The 24,614-nt window shown below is 40.9% G+C and overlaps 2 protein-coding genes across 6 annotated transcripts in view; one reads left to right on the forward strand and one right to left on the reverse strand.

The window, feature by feature from the left end:
• Positions 1-6: 6 nt before the first annotated feature.
• Positions 7-6,757, reverse strand: dhdds (dehydrodolichyl diphosphate synthase). Of its 5 annotated transcripts, none has more exons than XM_023401803.2 (9): positions 6,688-6,757; positions 6,223-6,303; positions 4,790-4,906; positions 4,544-4,686; positions 3,129-3,245; positions 2,892-2,993; positions 2,678-2,792; positions 1,712-1,819; positions 7-754 (listed from the first exon to the last, which is right to left on the reverse strand). In XM_023401803.2, the coding sequence occupies exons 2-9, from the start codon at positions 6,283-6,285 to the stop codon at positions 512-514; spliced, it is 1,008 nt and encodes a 335-aa protein (XP_023257571.1). In that variant the 5' UTR covers positions 6,286-6,303; positions 6,688-6,757; the 3' UTR covers positions 7-511. The 5 variants fall into 5 exon arrangements, with proteins under 5 accessions (XP_023257571.1, XP_023257573.1, XP_023257574.1 ...); XM_023401805.2 differs by having other exon boundaries at positions 6,586-6,722; XM_023401806.2 differs by having other exon boundaries at positions 6,676-6,715.
• Positions 6,758-10,269: 3,512 nt separating this feature from the next.
• ago1 (argonaute RISC component 1) overlaps positions 10,270-24,614 on the forward strand; it is a 19,735-nt gene continuing 5,390 nt past the window's right edge. The window contains exons 1-14 of the mRNA XM_023401814.2: positions 10,270-10,729; positions 14,443-14,629; positions 17,347-17,467; positions 18,069-18,250; positions 18,876-19,012; positions 19,363-19,497; positions 19,766-19,853; positions 20,938-21,085; positions 21,268-21,387; positions 21,528-21,650; positions 21,797-21,930; positions 22,251-22,435; positions 22,917-23,076; positions 23,481-23,571. Of these exons, the coding sequence (XP_023257582.1) occupies positions 10,705-10,729; positions 14,443-14,629; positions 17,347-17,467; positions 18,069-18,250; positions 18,876-19,012; positions 19,363-19,497; positions 19,766-19,853; positions 20,938-21,085; positions 21,268-21,387; positions 21,528-21,650; positions 21,797-21,930; positions 22,251-22,435; positions 22,917-23,076; positions 23,481-23,571 (1,836 nt within the window). The 5' untranslated portion in view covers positions 10,270-10,704. The remainder of the gene's footprint in view (positions 10,730-14,442; positions 14,630-17,346; positions 17,468-18,068; positions 18,251-18,875; positions 19,013-19,362; positions 19,498-19,765; positions 19,854-20,937; positions 21,086-21,267; positions 21,388-21,527; positions 21,651-21,796; positions 21,931-22,250; positions 22,436-22,916; positions 23,077-23,480; positions 23,572-24,614) is intronic.

Consider the following 24,614-nt stretch of genomic DNA (forward strand, 5'->3'; position numbering starts at 1 on the left):
CATATCTGACATACAGTAATCACTTTATTCTGTTAAGAAAGCTGGTCAAAATTTAGTTACTAGTTCATCAACATCACACTCAAGAGACAACACTTTCTTTGGGCCTCAACAAATATTAAAACAGCACTGATTTAGATTAATCCGGGTTACTGCTTTGGAAGCATTTCCAAAACAAAGGATCTCTGGGTTTCATTCGTAGAATCAGATCTTCCAAGCAACGGCATGCATCTGACACATAACTCACACAATTATTTAACTATATCTTGACCAGACATTTCCATGTATTAGACTTCTTTTCTTTTCTTTTTTCAAATCTACAGTCATAAATATCACAATTATTCTACAGCCCCATAGGGGTAAAATTGCCCTCTCATATCATACAAATAAGCAACAAAATGAAACTGTTCCCAGTTACTGTTCACTCTTCTCTTTTCCACAGAAGCCCTTTTGGGAAGAGGACGAGACAGATTTCATCCCCATTCCACCAACTGCTTTCGTCTTCAGAGTTTTCCTAGGCTAAGACACCTTCAGTGCATAAGTCATTAAAGAAAGAGTCTCTCTTGTGCTTCAGTGCTTCTAGGAAATCATGAACTCGTTCTTCCCGGCAGGCGGTGTGGTGCAGCAGTGCCTCTTGTCTTCTCTGGGCGTCGGCAGGTTTTCCATTCCCATGATGCTGCAGGTGCTCTGCTACACAGGCACGATCTGCCTCTAGCTGCAGTAAGGCCTGGTGATCTCGATGGAGGTCTCTAGCTTTCTAAAATAGAATACACACTGAGTTTTAATTAGACCTACATAAGCAGGAATTGTTTTAATTACTGATTAAAGACATGTCCTTTTTATTTTGGTGTCATTAACATAGATGTATGCTGTACAAACCGTTTTTGCAAGTAATAGGCCAGTATTACTTGCAAAAACGGTAAAAGATATTTCCTTTGTCTGTGAAAAAAGTGGCTGTGATAAACTGACCCATTCAGGTAAGGTAAGGTTGTCAGTCTTAGCTGTTTTGCAACAAAACATGCAGTTCTTTTAAATTTAATTTCTGTGATTTGGGCCCAAATAACTGATGTGCATATAACAATGTTTGGCATTTGTTGAGATTGTCCGAGTTGCTGAATCATTTCTGATGCAATACTTTCATATAGCAAATATCCTTAATTTTGATGAATATATTGATAACCAGTTATTTTTAAACTTGCCGACAAAGTTTCTCCTGCATTTGGAATATATTCCTTTGCGTTTTGATGTTTCTCACCTTGCTACATTGCATCAGTTTGTGAGTGTTTTAAAGTCATGATTGACTTTCCAAACCAACATACAACCAACTAAGGTTTGAGGAGGTCAGACAGACTCTGACCGTCTCCTTTAGTACTTTCGGTCCAGACAGATACACTGACTGAAAAGATACCTGCCACAATATTTCAAGGAGTGCAGTTGAATCAATAAAGGGTCAAAAAACAAACAAACAAATCTACACTCAGTTGGCAGTCAATATTCGATACACCTGGCTGAAACTAATGCAATAATACAACAGTCCTGCAGTAAATCCTCCGCTCATGACAGTTATAATGTTCAGTTTGTGTACTGTATTGTGTTATACGAACATGTGCTTCTATTATTTTGTCCACCCCATTTATATCAATAAAGGTAGGCTAACTATAACTGAAACATTTAATACAATGAAAAACAAATGGTGTCACAATAAAAGTCTTACCTGAATAGATTTGTGATTTAACTGATACTGGAGAATGGCTTCACACAAGTTCCAGAAAGAGTACTCTGGCCACAGAACTGACTGAAACACTAGACAGGAGTGGGAAGTCTGCGGGATAGAAGATAAAAGTGAATCAATACAAATGTCAGAGGTGAAGCTGTGAAGTGTTTGATAAAGTGTGATTTTGCAGGTCAAATTATTACTTGGTTAATAGTGTCTGTCATGGACTGAACCCCTAATTTGGTGTATAATACTTTATAGGCATAAAAGCAGTTATAGCAAAAATTTTATGTGAAAAACAGAGTGCTTTTCTAAGAGAAGTCCGATGATAAACATGTAAAGAATTCAAGAAAAATGACAAAGCCCCAAAAATCTGCTGTAATTGGTCACAGTCTTAATAAGGTAAGGCAATCGAGTCTGTTATAGCTGACATGAACATGCTGTTTAAGACTGATGGCTTTATAAGATAACCCTTCATTAAAAATCAATTTAAAATTTTAAAGTCCTATGGAATGCAATTGCATAGTAACACATAATGTCATTCCAACCGGTTTTACGGGAAAAACAAAAAACACACTTGTATCATGTCTGTATCATGTATCATGACATGCATTCACAGGTCTTGCAGATATTTTTTGTCGACATCAAAGACACAGTAGTTGCAATGTCCACGTAAACTGAAAGCCTTATTCAAAGTTGTGGTTGGAGGTGAATACTTTGAGCAGAATAACCTGACATACAAGTCTAACTACCAAGGACTACAGCTACTGTAATTTCAAAAAATGTAATCATTACTGCTAATTTGCAGTGATCAACAAACACTAAATCAAGCTTGGAAATTCATATCTTCAATCTTACTTTAATGTTGTCAAAGTTTAAGTGAGATCCCTCAGGGGACATATTAAAAGACAACAACTCTCATCTTCAATTGGTGTCATCTTCCCACACAGTCATTCTCATCCTCACCTGCCAAAGAAGGAAGTCGCTGAGGCGCACCTCTCCAGAGGTGCGGATGAGCAGATCAGGATTGGGAGAGTTATTGCTGTACAGACACTCACTTAGCAGCGCTTCTGAAACATCACTGAGCACCACATAAAACACAAAACAGCTCATTAAAGAAACAGCTCCCCTGATTAAGATATAGACAGTTTAACTCAGTACTGTCTTGCCCATTGTTTACCTTGCTTTGATCAAGCCCTGCTCCACTCCCCAGGCCATTTCCCTGACTGCATTTGTGATTTCATATCTTGACGTGTAGGCGAAACACACATTCAGGAAACATCTGCAAAACAAGCATTTGTATAATTGAGGTGATTGATAATGTATAATCTATTTATGTCAGGTGCGTCTTAAAGTGATAACACTGAGTTACTAATGATGAGGGTCATAGAGGGAGAGGCTAAATTAATAAACATACTTATTGTGAGCCTTGGTTGTGATCACAGCTTTGGCAATCAGCTGCTGAAGGTCGAGTGGCAGCATGTCTAAGTCACCCAGCACCCGGATACACACACCATGCTTTTCCAGATTGTCCCTAAAGGAGGAGAGAGAAGCATGAAGAACAGGGAGAACAGCATGACTACAAAGCCGCTTAAAACGTGTCTGTCTGCATTTCCCATCCAGGATTGCACAAAGTGTTAGTATTCAGTGAGTACAGTTTGACACAGTCTGAAGTCCAGTGTCTTGTGTATGGGTAGTTAGTCACATGTTGGTGTTCAACACTAATCAGCCTCCATCATAAACCATCGTCTTGGTATCATCAGCCTTGTAAACATTAAAAGAATGGTTGCAAGATATCTTGATCCACATACTGAAAATACCCAGTGCCACAACAATCAAGATCAAAGATATTTCACAACTGCAGAGCCACAACAAATTCTAAACGCGCATTATATTTTGAGTTGATTGTGCTCATCAACTTCAGGGAATTGAGACATTTTCCAAAGAATGACGTGTTTCTTAAGAAAGGAGGAACAAAGTAAACATAAGCAGTGAAGCCAACATGCCACTTGACATCTTGGCCAAGGCAGAAGAAATTAGTCATGAGTAAAATATTCCTCTTTGTCTAAAAACATGAGGGTAGCTCTGGCAATCCAATAGCAGAGCTCTCTCTCCCTCTATCTATCTCTCTCTCTCAGCATCTAGTGGCTATTTCTGGAACTGTGGATTAACACACCTCTCTATTGGCTTCAAAATCCAACCATGGCAGATGTCAGTTAGATAAGTGTTTTTTTTTCAACATCTATATTTGCACAGTTATAGCAAAATCCATGGGTGTAAACTAGACATCATGGCATATTGCATGTGAAAGAGACAGTATCAGTCAAAGTTGCAACAGAAATAATTGATATTGTGCACTCCTATTTATAAAGCAGCCTTTCTTCCCTTTGGTCACCCTGGCATCAGTCCACAGTAACTTACTCTGTGGGCAACACAGTGTTTATTAGTCGGTGTTGTTGTCTAATGTGATAAATTACGGGAAAAAAAATCCAATGTTTCTTCCCAGAGTCCTGTCGATGTCAACGTTATTGAGATTAAAACATCAACAGTGAGCTTTAATAGGACACAAAAACATCTGTGGCCCCATTAGCTGGCAACATTTAACAGGTGGTTTGATTCAATTTGGCAAAGCCTGATAATGAAATATGCAAGTTTCAGTCCTGCAAAGACACTTACTTTAAGTACACAGCAGTGCTGCAGCACTTCATCTGGTTCCTCTAAACTTTACTTTGAGTGTCTTATGATGTGTAAAATGTGACTAAGATGTCCCACAATCAACAGCAAAGTGAAAACCTATTTTAAAATGTTTAGAATCCCGAACTTGAAACTCACCGTTCCTCCAACAGCCTTTCAAATTTCTGCTTGGCCAGCTCCATCAGCCCATCCACTTCATCTTTAGTGCGTTTGAAGTTCTCAATGCTGAAGGCGTACACTGTCACCTCCGGGATGTTGAGATGCTTACACCAACGTAGTGTCTGGTGGGGAAGGGACAATGGATTACACATACATGAACAACCTATTTTATGCCCAGACTACATGTTTTTGCAAAGACAAGCTTTAAATCCAGTGCAGCCTCACCTCTGCCAGCTTGTTGAAGCCCTGCATATGCCCTTCCTGCCGCTCCATGTTTTTCTTACGTGCAAAGCGACGGTTGCCATCCATGATGAAGGCCACATGTTTAGGCATGGGTCCAGCCTGGGAGACACAGCACAGAGCAGGACAATCAAAGGAGATGTCAGGTGTACTGTTAATATTACAGCGATACAGAGCTGAAAGGATTTGTCAATCAAAAGAGAGGAAATAAAAAAAACAATTGTGATAATCAATCATTTAGTCATGGGTGATGTAAAATTCTGTCTTCTGTGACAGTAAACTCAATCTACATACTAGCTTCCAGACATTTCACAGTATTCATTAGCAGATGGCATATGAGGAACTTCCATCAGCTGACAAAGATCATGAGATACAGTTTAAAGCATGGAAAAAGTGGTTGCGTTTTCAAAACAAATATCTTGCTAAAAGCATTTTGCACTATTTACTGGCATTTCACAGACTTATGATTAATATAATTAATTAAGAATATCAATTGCAGATTACTTGATAAGAATTGTTAGTTGCAGCCCTACAGTGGTAGCTGATTGCTTCTGGGTGATAGAAACTAGTTACAGTTTCTGTCAGTTCTCATGTATGAAATTTACATTCAAGTCACATAACTAAGCCTCTGTATTTTCAAAAGAGACAGATGTATGCAAAAGAGACTTACCAAGTACTAACTTAACATGGTGAACATTTGCGAATGTCACAATTAATCAGTTTATTATTTCTCTATTTCCTAAGTTCATGGAGAAAAAAGTGACAGTATATTAACATTTGAAGAAAAGGGGTTTTTATATGTTTGCTGCAGGGGTAGTTTTTACTTCTATTCACTTCAAAAATCAGTACCTCCAAACCTCTGCATTCAACTGTAGCCTAAATATAAACTGACAAACAACACATAACACCGTTCTTAATATATTTTTCTTTTACCCATTTGGATGATAACAATTTCTGACTGCTGTGCAATAAAAAAAATAATTAAAATTTCTCAATTTCCTCTCCAAGTTGCCAGAAAAATTACATCTCCTTGCTCATTTCATAAAAAGTAAAAATAAAAAATAATATGAATATATGTTTTTTGTAAGGAAATATACAATGCAATGTAACACAAATTTAACTGATACTAAAACATAGTTTATTTTGTTCAAGGCATCTTGGCACAACTTGAGAAACAAATGAAAAATCTTTTTTATTGTGCAATGAAGCTAATGTTTCTTCATCTAGATGGTTTGAAGAGTCTCTGAGGATTCTGCAAATGCCTCCAGAAGTGGGGTAAGTGTTGTTTAATGATCTTGTGGGTTTTTTTTTCCAGAAATAAATTATGCTTAGCTGTGTGGCTCAAATGTATTGGCAGCACATGAGAGGCACTAACTGGAGCTAGACAAAGAGGTATAAGAGTACAGATTTAGGCTTACCTTTAGGACATTGGCTGAAATCTTTTCAAGCAGGTTTAATTCACCTTCCCGTATCCACGACATTTTCAGGCTTTAAACGGTCTGAAAATAGGCGATTAATGGTCTTATAAATATTTGTGAACGTTAACCTCATAAGCCAGGCTACTCTTGACGTTGAAAAAAAATCAAGTTACTATTTAAATCACAGAATAATTATTCGAGTGTCTTATAATCGTCATTTTAAAAAATATTTCATTTTACATGCAGCCAATGAGGGATTCATCCGTTAACTGACAGCCTGTCTCACAAGACATGCAATGAACTTAACTGCTATGATGCTTAAAAAGCTCAAACCTAGACTCACATGGTCCAGAAAACACCTACTCTTAATGGCAACTGCTCAGTTCATTCAGACTATTGAAGCACACGCTGTTCTTCTTTCAAATTACTCTCATTTTATCACATTTCACAGACCTTCCAACTCACAGCTTTTTTACGATGACGACCTCTTCCGCACTGAAGTCAAGTGACGTTCGCACACGATGACGACTTCCTGTCACGTGCTAGTAGATTTCAGAGTAAATGGATGGACTGCTTTTTTTTTTTTTTTTCTCAGAGATGGGCGTTATCCTGCCCTTAATTGGCTACTGCTCTGTTAGGTTGTGGAATGAAAAGTGATGATTGGGTAGAGTTAGACTAATATTTCAGGGTAAAAACCAAACAGAGGCAGGGTAGATGCGGGTCTTCGCCCTCTGAGGGTCTGTAAAAAAGTAATGTGGATGCGTCTGCAGCCATAGGCGGAGCGAGGAGGGTGGCTTATGGGGATCCAGCCCCAGATGTTTTCCCAAAAGCCTCGAATCTTATATGGAGTTTATAAGAACATTATTTATATTTATATCTTAAACTTGGTGTCATTTCCTCTCTAGCTGGACCGGCAAATCAATGTAGCTCTATTAGTACTCTACTGGGGAAGTAGCCACATACAGGTCATGGACAACTTGTGGAGCATTTGGGCTTTACTCAAAAAACTTGATGGAAGCATCAGTAGGAATAGGAGTAGAGATGATGAGGGGAGTGGGAAATGAGTAAAAAGCTGAAGTTAAGGGAAGAAGAGAGGAGAAAAATATGTGATGAAGAACCAGGAGGAGAGGGGATGAGAACGGGTGAGAAGACCGTTTGGACCGCGGACTGTTCTCTGAGCCAGGCATGGACTCACTGAGGCCTTCCTGCTTTTTGTCTTCCATATTTAAAGCAAAGTTGGCGCCTTTCGCCCCAATGCCCGTATGCTCGCAGTCCATTAAAGCAGACAGATGCGCGCACTGAAAACTGTCACAGGTGAAAAGTTTCGGCGTTTGTTTGTTCCCCAGTTCACTTTTCTTATGCTGTTATTCAAATTATTCTGGCAAAGACTCGACCAGGTCTGGGCCCAGAGATCCGGCTGAAGTGCGGTCTGCCTGGTTTTCTGAGTCCAACAACCCACAACCAGGCACAAAGCACGCCACACGTGCCAGACGGCCATTACTGTTCTGGCGGTGGGCCTGAACGGCGTTTGTTAATTTCTTGCTAGTTTCCCCATACCAGCCCTTCCCTTAGATGAAGGATGGAATCAGATTACATAACATGCTGTTTTATTAAAAGACATATTTACACACAGAGTAAACCAGCATGAAGTCCACACGCAGCAGCAAAAATCAATAAGCTGCAGCTGTAAGTGAAGGTAAGTCCAACAGCAGCTGTGCACGAAGTTCAAGTAACTAATAAATAATAATCACAACGTTCATAAACATACAGTTCATTAATTTGAAAGCAATTCTGACTAAATGAAAGGCTTAAATGTCACATGAGTTACTCCTGGACCCAGAGACAGTTAAGTCTGTATTATCTGTCCTAAAGCTTTTAATTGAACCTCCCACATTAAGAGCAATTGAGTGCAAATCATGAACTAATACGGCAGAAGAACAGACTCTGGACACAAAGACTTGCAAATGTCATTCTAAAAAAGTGAAAGGCTTGTTTTCATCAGTCAGGCTATTAGAGTTATATAGCTGAAATTACTTTGAGCCACTAAATTACTTCACTAAACCCATAATCTACAGTAGCTGTGTAATGTACCGCCTAACAGGTCTCATCCAGATTTTGAATTGGATATGAAAATAACAATCAAAGCAAGCGTTTTATGGGAAGAAAGAGCAAACAAAAGCGGGAAAGATTTTTACCTTTCTGTTTCATCCAACTAATCAGCTGTATGAGAGACACACAGTTCAGGCAGTGGCCATCAGATATGTTTATATATTCAGTTACCTTGTGAAAACTGGTAATTAAGACATGTATCAAAGCTGACACATACTTTCAGTTGGTATTTATTTTGATTAGAACCAGATATGTAGCCACATTGGTAATTATGATTAAGAGTTGGCTGCTTAAATTACTGTTGCATCAATATTTTACTTTGGAATATTGTATAATGTGGCAAGTGAGAGATTCTCAGACTAACAAGACAGATCCTCACCAACACTGACTGACTTTTAAAGACACCTGCTGATCACTTCAACAAACTGCAGCCTCAGCAATGATTGAAATATGACTAAAAATAATGATTCCTGTCCCAAAACAGCAACAGGGCTGCTTTGTGACAGTGGTTGTAACTTGTTCATGTCAAAATGTTTTAACAAGTTGTCAAAAATCTGCCAAAGAGGCTGTGAAAGCAGACGAACTGACCAAACTGAACCAATTATTTGTTGACATTTTACTTGATATGTGGTCTGGATTTAAATGTAGATTTATCATCTAAACATTAAATCTGTGAATTCTACTCCAGCATAATGTAAAAAAATAGGTGTCAAAATTAGTGATGCTGTTCATGCCAAATTCACTCCCCACCTAAATTCAAAATAGCAACAACAGAAAATTTTTGCCTCTTTTTATGTGGCAGTAATGAATATTAGTCATGATTTTTTTCTTGGGCAACGATCATGTTTTTCCCAAATGATGTACAAATGGCTTGATACAATAAATTGTGCATGTAGCTGCTGAGAAAAATTCCCTGAGGGAGCATGTTCCCCTAAATATTGACTTAAGTTGGGGCTAAGTCCCAAATGTTTACATTTTTGCTAGTAAAATGGTAATCTTTGGGTTTTGTACATTTGGTAAATTTGAAGACATCAGGAAATTGTGAAATGTTTCACTCTTTCTGACATTTTAAATACTATTGCATTTATTTCACAGTATCATTTTCCCCAATGAGAGTTTGTTGAATGTGATTTAACAAATAAGACCATACATGCCCTGATGAGGAGTATGAAGAGAGGTGTGGTTTAAATAACTCCAAATTTACTCTGATTAAGCTGAAGAAAGTTGTGTTAGTTTGCTGTTATGATTACATCCTAGGGGATGAATACTCTGAGTGTCGTCAGCATAACAACAGAAACAGAGGTTTTGCCTCATGTGACCTAATGGGAACATTTAGATGGTGAAAAGAATGGGACCAAGTGTATAACTCTGAGGAACGTCACAGGAGATAAAGGCAGAGGATGAGGATGAGTTGCCAGTACAGACAGGGAAGGATCTGTTGGATAAATATGAAGACTGATTTATCAGTTATGGTTTATGTATTTATTTGAAGTACTTGAGTATTTTCTTTTCATGCCACTTCTACTCCACTATTCGCGCCATCTCAGCCAACTACAACAGTAAAATGCTGCTTACACACTGATGTATCAGTACTAATAATCTAATGATATAATACAGTATAGCAGAACAGTAACTAGGGCCATTTTTCTGCACTGAGCCTACTGTGTAAAGTATAAAATATCAGGGGTACCTGAGTTTTTAAAAATTTTTTCACAGTCCATTAATACTACTTTAACTTAACTGAAGGATTTGAATACTTTTAACACCACTATGTCATAATCACAGATTCATAACATTGATTTTGCCCTGACACTTACCCCTATTTCACATTTGCATATCTGCAGTGCAGTTCCCCCTTCAACCTCTGGGGTGTGACAGCAAGTTCATCAACAGTTCCTTTGCACTTTTTTAATGGCAAAGAAGAAGTTTCAGATTTTTGGGGGGTGAGGGGCTGGCCTTTTTTGTTCCGCTGGAGAATCCTGCTTGAACGGTGAGCAGGAGCACAACAGACCGACAAGAAATCACAACGCCGCGGATTAATCGGCTAAATCACGGCGCCGGGAGGGAGCACACTGCCCCGCCAAGGAAGAGTGGGTGGATTTAAGACGGTATCGCCCTCCAGCTCTGCCGTTACTAGCTCCAGGGTCAACGGGCAGGCAAGCAGCTGGCAGCTATCGTCGTTAGCCTCAACTCCTCTGCGGGTCTGGGGGGTACTGGTAGGGGCAGGGGGCGGGGGTACACCGAGAAGGGAGAAGACTACACGCCGAGAGGAGGGGGCTGGAAGTCTGAGACGCTTCCAGCCTGAAGGGGCCGGCGGTTTGGCCACAGCACCCCGGACTAGCTAGCTTGTACCCGCGCGGCTAAGTGAATGGGATGGAGCCGGGACCGTCTGGCGCTGGTAGGTTTATTTTTTTACTTTAATGGTTTAACGTGGGATCAATCAGGATATCCGAGTTATGGCTGCAGACACAGACTGCAGCTGCAAAAACGAGGCAACCGTAGCCTGGCCTTAGCGTCAGGGGGATGTACAAGGAGGTTTGGTGACAACCCCGTCTGTTGCACCGCAACGTTTAGAGAGGAGAGAGTGGGAGATGGAGGGGGCTCTCTTGCAGTCTGCATGCACAACACCTTGTAGGAAACGATATTATTTATCCAGATTTATAGCTGTAGACAAGCCTTTTGGAGCGCTGACAATATCCCCAGCCATGCGCGGGGGCAGGGAGGTCGTGGGAATCTCGGTGAGGAGGGACGAGATGAAGCCCGCCTTCAAGAAGCAGCAGCAGCGGCAGCACAGCAGCAGCTGGCTGCACCCCGCACACCACACCAGCCTCCCTTTTCAGTGACAGGTTATGGCTGCTCACACTGTTCAGGTTGGCTAAATAGTGTTTAATAACTGTACCTTACATGCGCACACTAGAGTCACAAGCATAGGCCTAACATCTGCGGAGACAGATGAATTATTTATTTATGTGAAACCAAAAATAATCTTAGTTGTGATATGTGCACATCTGCTGTTGGAGTTGACAGAACCTGTTTTTAGACTTGGAAAGACTGAGAAGCATGTGTACTGCATTTGTATGTGGGGTTTTTCTCTGCATGCTTCACTTTAAGATTTACAGCTAGTGCTTATCACTGCCAGTGATTAACTTTATTTGGGAGTTTTCTTGGATGACACAGAGGTCCGGAAGCAACCAATTCAAACACAAACTGACTTTATACCCAGTTCTGAAGTGCATCGACTGAGGAAACTCTTGGACTCTTGCATTCATAAAACAGCTTTGAATCTGTCTTGAACTTTTGGAGGGCAGGGTTTATATATTGAATGTTTTTGTATACACAGGTAGTGATTTGAACTCTGAATCGTTTATGGATATGTTGTAAGCCTGGTTTTGAAATGACATTGTCATCCACGATACTGAACTTTGAATTCAGTTGAATAGGCTTGTTTTTATTTTTGAAGATGGGGGAAGGGTCCCCGGGGGCCCCTCATCTCAAAGTCTGCTTTTGTATTTGAAGTGCGATGATTCAATGTGCTATTTTCCAACATTGAGCTGATTGCCATGTTTAGTTCATGTTCAACAGCCAATTATTCAGAAAGCCAACTAGTTTTGCCAAAACAATTGATGCATAATTGGCTGTTCCTTCTCATTCATGTACTGTGGTGTCCTGACATGGGACGGGGTCTCCTACTAAACTTACGCTTTTGCTCTGTATTTGTAGGATTTAAAGGGTGTTTTCATCCAGCCATCCATTAGCTTATCGCTTATCCTTTGAGGGTTGCCTGGGGGGGCTTGAGGGGTCTTTTCATTGTGATAATTTTTTTTTTTCAATTTCAATTTGTTTTTGCATTGAAGCTCAGCATTAGCTTCACGGGAGATCTGCTAATGTCAAAACTGAATTATTTACAAGCTACATCGGAACTCAGAATGTAAAAAAAGATGTAATGTCTATTTTGAAAATGTGCTGAACCGTTGTTGTACTGCAAAGCTGACCAAAGGATCCTGAAACAGGCATTCGCCAGTTGGCCGTAAATGAACCAAACTTCAATGCACAAAAAACATTCATGATCCCCCAGATGAAATGTTAAAGTAGTCATTCCAATGTGACATGTGTTTATTATGTGTTATGTCACTGTAAAGACAGTAAATGGTGAGTGTCTTCACGTTATGATGCATCACTGAAACTCTGCCTTTAAGTCTTACCGCCCGGGAAAGACTGCTATTGTCTCGTGATATGTGAGTGCTGGCTGCGCTTCTCACCATCTGCCTTCACTGGCACGGGGGTGAAGTGTGTGTCATTGTGTGTGAGTGTGCGACGATTACAACGCACTCTAGACACTCGCATATTCACACACATACATGTTTTCTTGCACATAGAGTATGTGTGGTGAACACATGCCTAGTGTCTGTATTTATTGTGTTTTGTAAGATGTGTTGTGGTGATGTGTGATTCTACACATAGATACAGCATATTTATGTGTTTTATTGCTAATGTTACTCTTCCTGCCAGTTTGGCATTTTCTGAAGGCTTAGTGAACATGTGCTTGAGTAGTGTGTTTGACCCAAGGATTTCCATAGCAGCTATTTAAAGCAGGGCTTGTCCAGTTTGGGATACCCAGGCACGTTGGCCTGATGTGGGAACATGCTCAGCACAGGACCAGAGAGGCCAAGGTCTCTTCAGCATGACCACAGTGGCACCCTGCCTCCTCCCATCTCCTCCAACAGCCCTACACACACACACAGGTCCCCTGATATCCATGACAATAATGTGTTGCCGTGGTGTCTCCATGGTGAGGCTGGGAATGTAGAGGGGGGCCCCCTGCGTTTGTGTGTATCAGTGTGTGTTCGCCGTAGCAGGGGCGCTCCCTCTGTCATACACCCGTATTTGTGTGTGTGAGTGTGAGACAGAGGAGCAGGGCAGCTGGGGTCTTTGTTGTGGTGGAGGAGGGCTGTTCTCTAGGGACCCAGAGGTTAAGGCACTGGGGCCCTCTCAGGCAGGAGTCACAGCTAGCCTCACATCCAGCACCCAGTCTAGGACCCCCTCTGTATTAGACCTCCTGACTGGCTCAGACTTGTTTTTAAGACATGACGCTAGTATGAACACTGAAGTCGCTGATCAGACAGAGAAAAATCTCATAGGTATATAGAATGTTGAAAAAAATAGTTGAACATGCCATAGTATGTTCCCCGGGCGCTCTGTGATGCCCTGAACATGATTGTTTTTGTCAGATCAACAGTTCAAATCCCAAGTACAATCGATTTACAGCAGGAAAAAACAGAAAATCCTGATCCTTGATAATCTATCCTTGATATCCTTAATTATCAAAATATTTGTTGACCTGTTTGTCAGGAACCACAAAACAGAAGTTTGTGTATTAAAAGAGCAGCAGTTGAATTACCAATATCCTCAAAAATCACATTTAAGCTTCAGACTGACATGAAATAACCAGATGGAACAAAATTGTCTTTTTAAACTTTTAACCACTTCGTGTAGAATTTCCATAAATGAGTTTCTGTTAATGATATGTAAAGATGCGTTTTTCTAATGTGTTGTTTTTCTTTCCCTTGCTATCATTTCTCCTTCTGTTTTCACCCCCCTCTCTTTCTTTTCCATCCTCATTTGACCTAATCTGGTTGTTCCCCCTCCTTCACTTCATGCCTTGTCAATATTCTCCTCCATCACCCTTTATCTTACTCCCTCTGTATCAAACTTCTCTCTCCCTCTCCCTGCACCCAAATACACAATTTGCTGCTTAACTTTTTCCTTCACATTGTTTTTCTTCTTTCCTATCACTCCCCTCCCTCTTCTTTCCGTTACTACCATTTGCTCTTGTGTCCACCTGTCATGTCCTCATGGCCCCTGCCTACGCTTCCTTCCTTCCTGGCTTTTGGCCACATTTCTTGTCCTCTTTGCCCTGCCTCTGCTGTTCACAACCACTTCCTTTGCCACCTCCTTACTTAACTGGCCATGCCTGTCCTCCGCTTTGACTTGTTCATTTTCTGTACTTGCTGTTGCTCTGTTCACACCCACTTTCCTCACCGTCATTGCTCCGAACCTCTTCCCCTCTGTTACCTGTCCTTGTCGATGGCTCGCTATCCCCTCTCTGTGCAGTGCCCATGGGGGTCTTCCCCCCACCCCTGCAGCAGGTGTTCCATGCCCCCCGCCGGCCAGGCATGGGTACCGTGGGCAAGCCCATCAAGCTGCTGGCCAACTATTTTGAGGTGGAGATCCCAAAGATGGACGTCTACCACTATGAGGTGGACATTAAGCCCGACAAGTGCCCACGACGAGTCAACAGGTAATGGCACATCCCAGTCATGGTATTTCCTGTATTTTCTGTGATGTCCCGCATTAAACTGAAAGATCAGTACTTGTCAGTTGTCATTTGTCATTTGTCATGAGTGGTTATTAACTTGTGGCAACAAAGCATGCATTTGAAGAAGTCAACAAGAGGCTGAAATGTCTGCTGTGTTTGAAATTGGATAATGAAACAGCCAACAGCCACTTGTAATCACTGTGTTGTCAGTCTTTCACAAGGCAGCCGTACCAGCTGCTTTCAACATGAACAAATCAATTGTAATTCTTTGTAATAGCTATTTATTTATTTTTACAGGTTGATTACCATATTTTATGTGGGGGAAATAATGAAAAGACTGTTGCAGCCAAAGCAAAGCTCTCCAGCACTCAAGCATGCTTTACCTAGACTGGTCTCAGTCATTTATGAAGGAGAACAAATATTGAATAGGGGTGCAGTATCAGTGGATATTCAATCATAAATTGCTCGAATCAGAGGAAAATAACCTGAACCTTGTGACCTACTTCAGATATTTTAAGCCAGTGAAACTTATTTTCCAAGCTTTATATTGTGTTATGTACTGTGCTTATTATGGAATGTTTATCTTCTGTGAAAAGGGCCTTGAAGGGCAAAAAACCAATGTGAAAGAAGCCCAAGTATCTGTGCAGAATCAGGCAAAAATTAAACACCAAGTATGCATGGGTTTCAGATCATATTGAGCAGCAGGAAGCCTTCTCTTCCTGCAGTAGCTGTGCCCAAGTGACAGGACTGGACAGATGGTGGAGTCACAAGTGAATCTGACTTAACTGACCCTTTCATCTCTGCTGGTGTTTACGCTGCGGAGTGTGCCTGAAGAAGCACTTGTATGCGTGGCCTAATCGTTTGCTGTCTGATGTAGGTTCAGTCAAAATGGTAGTTTCACAATCTATATGAAAAGGGTTCTGAAGATGTTATTGGATAGCAATAACATACTGTAAGTGGCTTTCCAATCGATGTCGGGATATGATGCAAGAGCAAGCGAGGCATGTTGCAGTTTACAAAAATTCGGATGGAACAGATTTATTGCAAACGTAATTCAAAATTCTATTTACTGTGAAAAGGGGATCTTTTTTTTTTTAGTTTGTTTAACTGTTCAGGTTAACATGACTTGCTATGTTAGTTGCTACATGCTCGTAAGCTTCAGTATTAGCTGTTTTTTCATGAAACTAATAAATAGTTCCATCCATTTTTTTTTCAGCTGTAACAAATAAAAAAAACAAAAAAGAGCTGCCATGTTCATGATTTGTCACATTTATTACTTTAATCCAGGCAATAAACAGTACATAAACATAAATTACGAAATTCAGGAGGGAATTGTGCTGTATGCTGTGCTGACCTCCGACTCTCCGGAGAGTCAATTCCTCTACAAAAAAAAAGAGACTGTCTTGCCTTTGAGGCAAAAGGGCAAGACGCCACAAAATACGTGTTTCATCATGTTTGATTCAGGAGAATTCATCCTTTCATGAAGGAATGATTGTCATTTTGCCTTTTACTCAGTTTTCTCTGCTCTTGATTCCAGATTGAAATTGTAGTGTCACGCTTGTGACTGTGAGGTGGTTTTCAATGAGATATGATTGGCTATCATGTCCCACCATTGCCTTGTGTGTGGTGTTATGTTATCAGGGGCAGGCTAGGAGCTGGAATATGATATATATAGGCTAACTTTGTTTTTGTCAATGTCTTGACACTAACCCAATCCTCAAGTTTACTGTCCCAGTGTGCCTTACTGATGGCCTCAGGCTATTGGATAATCGTTCATAATCATTTAAGATGGAGAAAAATAGCATGGAAAATGGAGAGTATCTGTCCTTTAATCTTGTAAACCTTTATAGACATTTAGCACAAAGTTACATTTGTGAGAATGGCATCTGGATGTTTGAAGCCAGATGTTCATATAAGAACATGGTGTGGCCGTTACTGTTGACCATATCATTTAGACTTGTGCAGCTTTAATCAATTAAATGCGTAATCTGTTTTTGCATGTTTCTTGAAGAGAAATTTATAGCTCATCTCAAAAAGAAACAACTTGACATAATTTATTTCTGTCAACTAAAACAGCCTTGACTCTGTACTTGTGTCCTTGTGTAACCTTCTGTTTTTGATTAAATAAACAATCTTTTGTTGAAATCCTTGAAGATCTCAGCAGTGGTTGTCGAGAGAGTCCTCCAGGAGAGTCCTTGAGCCCTACTGTCTCCCTCATTATCAAGGTTGTGAACAGCAAAAGGAACAAATGAAGCAAATCATTACTCTCCTATTTTTAATTAAACTCAGAAAACTTAAAATTCTAAAGAAGAACCACTGAAAATCTAACATTCAGAGAGGGTCTTCGAGCTTCAGTCTCTTCTGGCTTTAATGTTTGAGACAAAGCGTCCAAGAAGGCATGCAGAGGTCAAGCCCTTTGACCTTTCCTTTTTCAGAGTGACTCTTCATCCCCCCACACTTATATGAAGGCCAAGGCACTGTGCATTGAAAGGTGGTGGCCCCACGCCCACACCCTCTCTCTTTTTGTCCTTGCCTTCCCCTCCGTGACCATGAGATATTGCACCCACCAGCTGTATCCCGCTCGATCAATATTCCGTCATCTTGCAAACTGCCCCCCCCCCGAACACAATAAGGGCATCTTGATCAGGCGATGGGTTTAATTGACAGAGTGTTATGTTTTTATGTGTCGCTTCCTACAGGGAGGTGGTGGAGTACATGGTGCAACACTTCAAGCCCCAGCTCTTTGGTGACAGGAAACCAGTGTATGATGGCAAGAAGAACATCTACACGGTGCTAGCACTTCCTATTGGGAGTGAGAAGGTAAATGTTTGCGGTGGCTTTGTTTTACACTGTTACACCACACCCTAATCCTCTGCTAATTTCTCCTCAGCGTTCAATAAGATGTATTATTAATTAAAGAGTTTCTCTAGCGGAGGAGGGGTCATTTCAACCACACTGAATAGCATGTTTTTAATTTCCTGTAGAGCCCATATGTCTATCCCCATATAAAAAATAATTACAAACACCTACTGTTTTAAGGAAGCACTCTCGCTGTCTGGTTAGACACTAATAGTTTTAAGTTATGTATATCTGTCCAGAAAATATAAGGCTGCAGTCAGTTAGCTTAGCATAAATACTGGAAACGGGGAAACAGCTTGCTTGGCTCTGTCCAGAAGAGTCCCTGAGACAGGCTAGCTGTTGCCCTGTTTCTGTTTCTTTTTTATGCTAAGCTAAGCTAACGGGGTTCCAGGTGTAGCTTCATATTTACAGACTTGAGGCTGGTAGTGATTTTCTCATCCAACAGGAAAATGAATCAGTAGCCCCTTTTTATAGCCAGGTCAAGGCAGGAATGTTGTGTCTTTATTTCGCCTAAGTCTTGTTCTTTACCTCTTCTCTCTGTTTCTGTCCTCTATCACTCCAGGTGGATTTTGAGGTAACCATCCCAGGCGAGGGTAAGGACAGAATCTTCAAGGTGTCCATCCGTTGGCTGGCCAAGGTTTCATGGCGCCTGCTGCAGGAGACTCTGGTCAGCGGCCGCCTGCAGGTCCCCCTCGACTCGGTTCAAGCCCTGGACGTGGCCATGCGCCACCTGGCCTCTATGAGGTACACCGCAGGAACCCTTTCTCTCTTAGTTACACCGGCACAGACACAAACACACACAGAAGGACTCTTACTCAAAAAGAGTTATATGCATGCCTGTCTTAAAAGCAGATTGGAAAATCATGTTTTTGCAGGTTATTTCTGCTGACATCTTAACCATGCAGCCAAGCAAGGTTAACTTGATTCTTCCATTCGCTTGCATCAGACCATCATAGCTCCAGGCGTCAGAGTCACTAAACAAAAGATGCTTGTTAGCTGAGACGTGTGTGAAAGTGTCCACTGAACAATGCTGAGCGGTGGAATAATGATAACTGGCTTGAGGACTTGACCTGAAAATGGTCAAAAAGGAAGTCCTCAAGCCACAAAAGTAATTTCAAAGATAATGTTTCCTCTTTTTTGTCCCTTTCTGAAAAAGACTTTTGTGGTTAATAGAGAACTGTTCCTTTGTCCAATATTGACCAATATCAGTGTTTTTGCACGGAGGTTTACTAATGGTTATTATGAACGGACTTATTCTGAAACCTCTTACATGACACATGAGCTCACACTGAAGTTATACTCTGAATTCAGTCAAGTCATTCTGAACGTTCATGATTTTCATTTTCGCAACCCCATCTCCTCTGATTAGGTACACTCCAGTGGGCCGTTCATTTTTCTCCCCACCTGAAGGATACTACCACCCACTGGGTGGGGGGAGGGAAGTCTGGTTTGGCTTCCACCAGTCTGTGCGCCCCGCCATGTGGAAGATGATGCTTAACATTGATGGTGAGTCACTGGAGACGAGCTCACCAGAGTGTGTAGTCAGTAGGTGATCTCAGTGTGCTTTTCCTGACATTGCATGACTGGGCCGAAACAATGGGACAGAAATTATGAAAAGTAAAATGTAATCTGGGACCAAAGATGATGTGTGAAGTGAAACATCTGTTTTGATTTATATTTATGATCTCATACACATAGGCTGCTTTCTATTGGCTGCTTGTAACATTAATTTGGCGCTGATGAATGCCTTACATTTTTAGGTAAATACTGACTAAAGGTTTGGACATCCACGCACCTTATGTTGAGTTCATCCTCTGACTTTTCTGGACCTGTTGCTGCTCTCTGTCTCCCTCTAGTGTCTGCCACGGCCTTCTACAAAGCCCAGCCTGTAATTGAGTTCATGTGTGAGGTTTTGGACATCCGCAACATCGACGAGCAGCCCAAGACTCTCACCGACTCACAAAGGGTCCGCTTCACAAAGGAGATTAAAGGTGGGCAACTGGACAGTGTGAAAGTCGCAGGCTGACATCACGATGAGCCCAAATAAAGAAATTATTTTTCACCTGCATGCCCCCATCCAAAGCATATTTGCTCATTTTACACTTGGCAAATGCATACGTTCAGACACTGTACATTTCTAATTCCCTTTTAACTTTGTGATTCTGGTGCTTTGTTATTTCAAGAGAAGCTCTTTCAAGTGATCTTGTCTTTCTGTGTCATTGTGCGTTAATTTGTGTGTAACCCGTTTGTTGTCGGCAGGTTTGAAGGTGGAGGTGACCCACTGTGGCCAAATGAAGAGAAAGTATCGCGTATGCAATGTCACCAGACGTCCTGCCAGCCACCAGACGTAAGCACAGACACCGTTAAATCAAATTATATTACATTAATTTGACAGCACTTGATATACAAATATATCAACCACATGCATAACTGCTATGTACATTAGATCAAGTATATCTACTGGTTATCTTAATGCTTACATCTACATTATAAGGATAGTAGGAAGGATTATAAGGATACCCCCAAATTATCTGTATATGTTTTCATAGTCTACGTAAATGTATAAATAACTCAGAAACCTGCAAACCCGCATGTTATCACCCAATGGTTAATGTGCCAAGTTTGTTAGGAAATGGTTTCCTCATCCAGTAAATATGGAGCAGCATTAGCATTCATTTGCAGTTTTGTTTGTGTCCACCTGATGGGTTCCATATCTTAAGCCTAAGCTGCTAAATGCTCCACTATTTCCACTAGCCAGTCACGTAATTCTGTCTGTATGCTGTTTGCTTTATCAGAGCTTTTGGCTGAAAACAGCTGCTGGCTGCAGCTGGAAACAGGGTTGATGTGGACAGCGAGAGTGAATCAAAACAGTGAATTTGTGTGGCGGAAAAGCCAAAACATTGATCGATAAAGACACTGAAACGCTCCATAGAGCCAAGGAAAGCTGCAGAGCTGGGTGATAATTCTCTGTGGGGTGATCACCTTGAGCTGATCCTCTCACATATATGTTGACATTTGATCCTTGTTCATATCAAAATACTGATTATAGCAGCTTTAATGTGTACGTCAACACCTTTTCATCAGTATTTAATCCAAAACGATTCACGTTTAGAGCTAAAATGATTGTTTTGGAAGTTGTTTGACAGATGAGAAGTTTGGACTAAACAGGCAATTTTAATACATTACAGTGGAGTCTGATAATGTGTGTACATTTCCTTACTTTTTACATTTTGTTAATCAAATGATTAATTAAATAATTAAAAATATTTTTTTGACAATGGACTGTTGGGCACAATCTTCAATAAAACCCTTGCTGAACCTGTAAGTCGGAAGTCTGAAGACATGTGTCACTCAAAAGCTTTTGTAAACCACTACCAGAACATATGGTCATTCATTTTTCTCAACCTTTTTTTTTTTGTTGTTGTTGCCAGGTTTCCCCTCCAGCTCGAAAGTGGGCAGACAGTAGAATGTACAGTGGCCCAGTACTTCAAGCAGAAGTACAACCTGCAGCTAAAATACCCCCACCTGCCCTGTCTACAGGTGGGCCAGGAGCAGAAGCACACCTACCTGCCCCTGGAGGTGAGAAATGGACCTGTGATACAATAACTGCGGTCATCATTTAAACATTTAACCAACCCGAAAGTCATCATCTGTGATTGGGATTATTTGTTCAACACCGTGAACGCTGTCTTTAAAATTATTTCGGGCATTTTAAGGAACTAACGTTTACACCCTCACGAATTTGAATTTACTTGTTCCAGGTGTGTAACATTGTAGCAGGTCAACGATGCATCAAGAAACTGACAGATAATCAGACCTCCACTATGATCAAAGCCACAGCTCGTTCTGCACCTGACAGACAAGAGGAGATCAGCAGGCTGGTGAGTTGTAGAGAGAACTGGTGGGGGGAGGCCTCACAACTAATGTAGTAACACTGTATAGAAAATGTACTTCTCAGTGATTTTATAGCGTGTAAGTAACAAAGCCAGTGAGATATGATGGTGATCTTCTCTCGCCACAGATGAAGAACGCTAACTTCAACCTGGACCCGTACATCCAGGAGTTTGGGATCAAAGTGAAAGATGACATGGCTGAGGTGACGGGCAGAGTGCTCCCGGCCCCTATCCTGCAGTATGGAGGACGGGTAAAGAAAAATTATTCATTTATCAGCTCAAAGAAATCAGCTTTTGAGTTAAAAGAAATTAATTAAAATTGTAGTGTGCACCATTTAGTTGTAGATGTGACCTGATTTGGTTTAATCTTTCTCTCCTCTGGTCCTCTCACGCACAGAATCGTGCCATTGCTACCCCCAACCAGGGAGTGTGGGACATGAGAGGGAAGCAGTTTTATAATGGCATCGAGATCAAAGTGTGGGCGATTGCCTGCTTTGCCCCCCAGAAACAGTGCAGAGAAGAGGTGCTCAAGTAAGGACTAATGAGTGGGAGCAGTGGGAATTCATTTTTTGAAGCAGGATTAAATAATTTTCTCGATTAACATGTTTGGATGTCTTACATTTGATTATAGTAAGTCATTAGATCCTCTTTTAATTTAGCTTCTTTCACAGGAGAAAAAATGTTCACCCTTAATGCTGTATATTAAGCATCTTGAAGAAAGTAATTTCTGTCCTCACAAAGTACATTTCTTTTTAAAAACACTTCTGAAGACTTTGGGGCAGAGACGTAACATCATGGTACATGATCACACCTTGCTGAATCTTGCCCCAACTGCTCTGGTTTCCTCTCAGGAACTTCACAGACCAGCTGCGTAAGATCTCTAAGGATGCTGGGATGCCAATTCAGGGCCAGCCATGCTTCTGTAAATACGCCCAGGGAGCGGACAGTGTCGAGCCCATGTTCAGACACCTGAAGAACACCTACTCTGGACTTCAGCTCATCATCGTCATCCTGCCAGGAAAAACTCCTGTCTATGGTATGTTATTGTATGACTTTATTGTTGTTTGCATGTACAGCATATATGAATGTGTCACCGGCACGCCACAGTACAGTTGTGATACACATTGTGTTAGTGTATCATCGCAGGTTGTAGCTGTATGCAGCGCTACTGCTTAAGACAAATTTCCCTATGGGACAATAAAGTGTAATGTAGTTATCTCATCTTATTAGATACACACTCTGTCTGTTGTCTAATAATGTAGTTATCTCATCTTATTAGATACACACTCTGTCTGTTGTCTAATAATGTAGTTATCTCATTTTATTAGATACACACTCTGTCTTTTGTCATTTCACACAGACAAATAATGAAGTAATTAAAAAAGAAAGTGTCTAAAATAGTCATCAAACCACAGAACCATCTAAAAGACATACTGTGCTGTCAAAGCAAACACATCAGGAAGCTGAACTTGACAAAACGCGTCTTCATATCCCATTTCCGAACTGTGCCTTTTTAGCGGAGGTAAAGCGTGTGGGAGACACCCTCTTGGGCATGGCCACACAGTGTGTTCAGGTGAAGAACGTGGTGAAGACGTCACCTCAGACCCTCTCCAACCTCTGCCTCAAGATCAACGTGAAGCTGGGAGGCATCAACAACATCCTGGTGCCTCATCAGCGGTGAGCTTCTGGTTGGCTGCTCTTGAATGAATAGCACCCATTTATGGCAGGAGAACAACAGAAGCAACTTTTCCATATATGTTCCTGTTAGACAAAAAAATTATACCATTCACACTGAAAACAAAGTTATTATATTTATAAGCTAGGGATTTTCAGTCAGTGAGAAGTGGCTTAAGTAAATTTTGTATTTTTCTTTTGGTTTTGGTCAACACCAAACAGCTACACTTTACAATGTAAGTCAAAGCCCACAAAGTGAAACTGGATGAACTAAATTGACCCATCTCAGCATTTGAGCCTGTGATGATGACATATCCATGTTGATAATATATCCTCAAAAGCAACCCCACGCTGTCTTTATGAGCAAGTGTAAATTGCATCTCTTCCTCCTCCATTCGCACTCTCAGGTCAGCAGTGTTTCAGCAGCCGGTTATCTTCCTGGGAGCAGATGTCACGCACCCCCCTGCTGGAGATGGCAAGAAGCCCTCCATCACTGCTGTAAGTCTCAGAAATAACGCCTTCATTAAGCCACACTAGTTGACCTTGGACACGATCTCAGGAAGAGGAAGAGAACAAACTTTGGTGTGTCACACAAACTTGTCAAATCTGGGCGTGCAAGTTCAGCCCTCGGTCGGGGGCGGCAGTGGGCGGTGAAGTGCTTTTGGCTCTGGTCACACAATTGAAAGGAATTTTCTCATCACTCCTTCCTACTTAAAGACTAAATGATTACTTGAGTAATCAAAAGAAAATGCAGGTCATTTGATAATGGAAATAACTGTTAGTTGAAACAATAGATTGTGTGATCGGCTGTAGAAAGACAAGAAATTTCTATCTATCTATCTATCTATCTATCTATCTATCTATCTATCTATCTATCTATCTATCTATCTATCTATCTATCTATCTATCTGTTTATCGGGTTCTGAAGAAATGTTTGAAAGACTGGGTTTTAGTTTGCTGTTTATCAACATCTTTGTCAGTTACTGGATTTGGTCTAAGTGAGCTTTTAAAAATAATGTTATGTTTTAGTACAACTCTAAATTTGGCACCAAGATATTTACGAGAAGATAATACTTTATTTTCTAGTCCAAGAGAAACATTTATCTTCAGCTTCTATACAGTCAATTTTTTAACAACAACATCAGCTCAAGGCATTTGGCTGCCACTTTGTGTAGATAAACCAACAAGTCAAAGTAATGCATTTATATGCTTCATAGAATTCATCAGTATGAATGTCATGCAGGTTCTATCCTCTGCTTCTGTTGGACACAGCAACACCGAATACAGCCGTTCTGTGTCCGCTGTGACACACACAAATAGCTACAACATGATGAAAACCTACAGAACATCTGGTGAATACTTGCCTTTAAGGTCAATGGATGGTTGCCAACAGAGGGATTTGAACCTCGGTCTCTCTTTTTCAATCCACTTCAAAGCTGTAAAAACTTTTTTGTATCTATTTTTAAGGACATAGTTTTGTAAAGTGAAGTGAAGTCATATTGTAGTGTGGCTTCTCTGATTGCAGCCCAGATGCTAAGATG

The sequence above is a fragment of the Seriola lalandi genome, unplaced genomic scaffold (assembly GCF_002814215.2).
Source record: "Seriola lalandi dorsalis isolate HSWRI2012SDOR001 ecotype SW California unplaced genomic scaffold, Sedor1 jcf7180002053771, whole genome shotgun sequence".
Lineage (NCBI taxonomy): Eukaryota > Metazoa > Chordata > Actinopteri > Carangiformes > Carangidae > Seriola > Seriola lalandi.

Bases quoted from the DNA above. Each gene is read 5' to 3' on its own strand.
- dhdds (XM_023401803.2), bottom strand. From the start codon at position 6,285: ATGTCGTGGATACGGGAAGGTGAATTAAACCTGCTTGAAAAGATTTCA. The intron at 4,907-6,222 runs GTAAGCCTAAAT...TGTGTCTCCCAG, and splicing joins TTTCAGCCAATGTCCTAAAG to GCTGGACCCATGCCTAAACA. The intron at 2,994-3,128 runs GTATGTTTATTA...CTTGTTTTGCAG, and splicing joins ACAACCAAGGCTCACAATAA to ATGTTTCCTGAATGTGTGTT.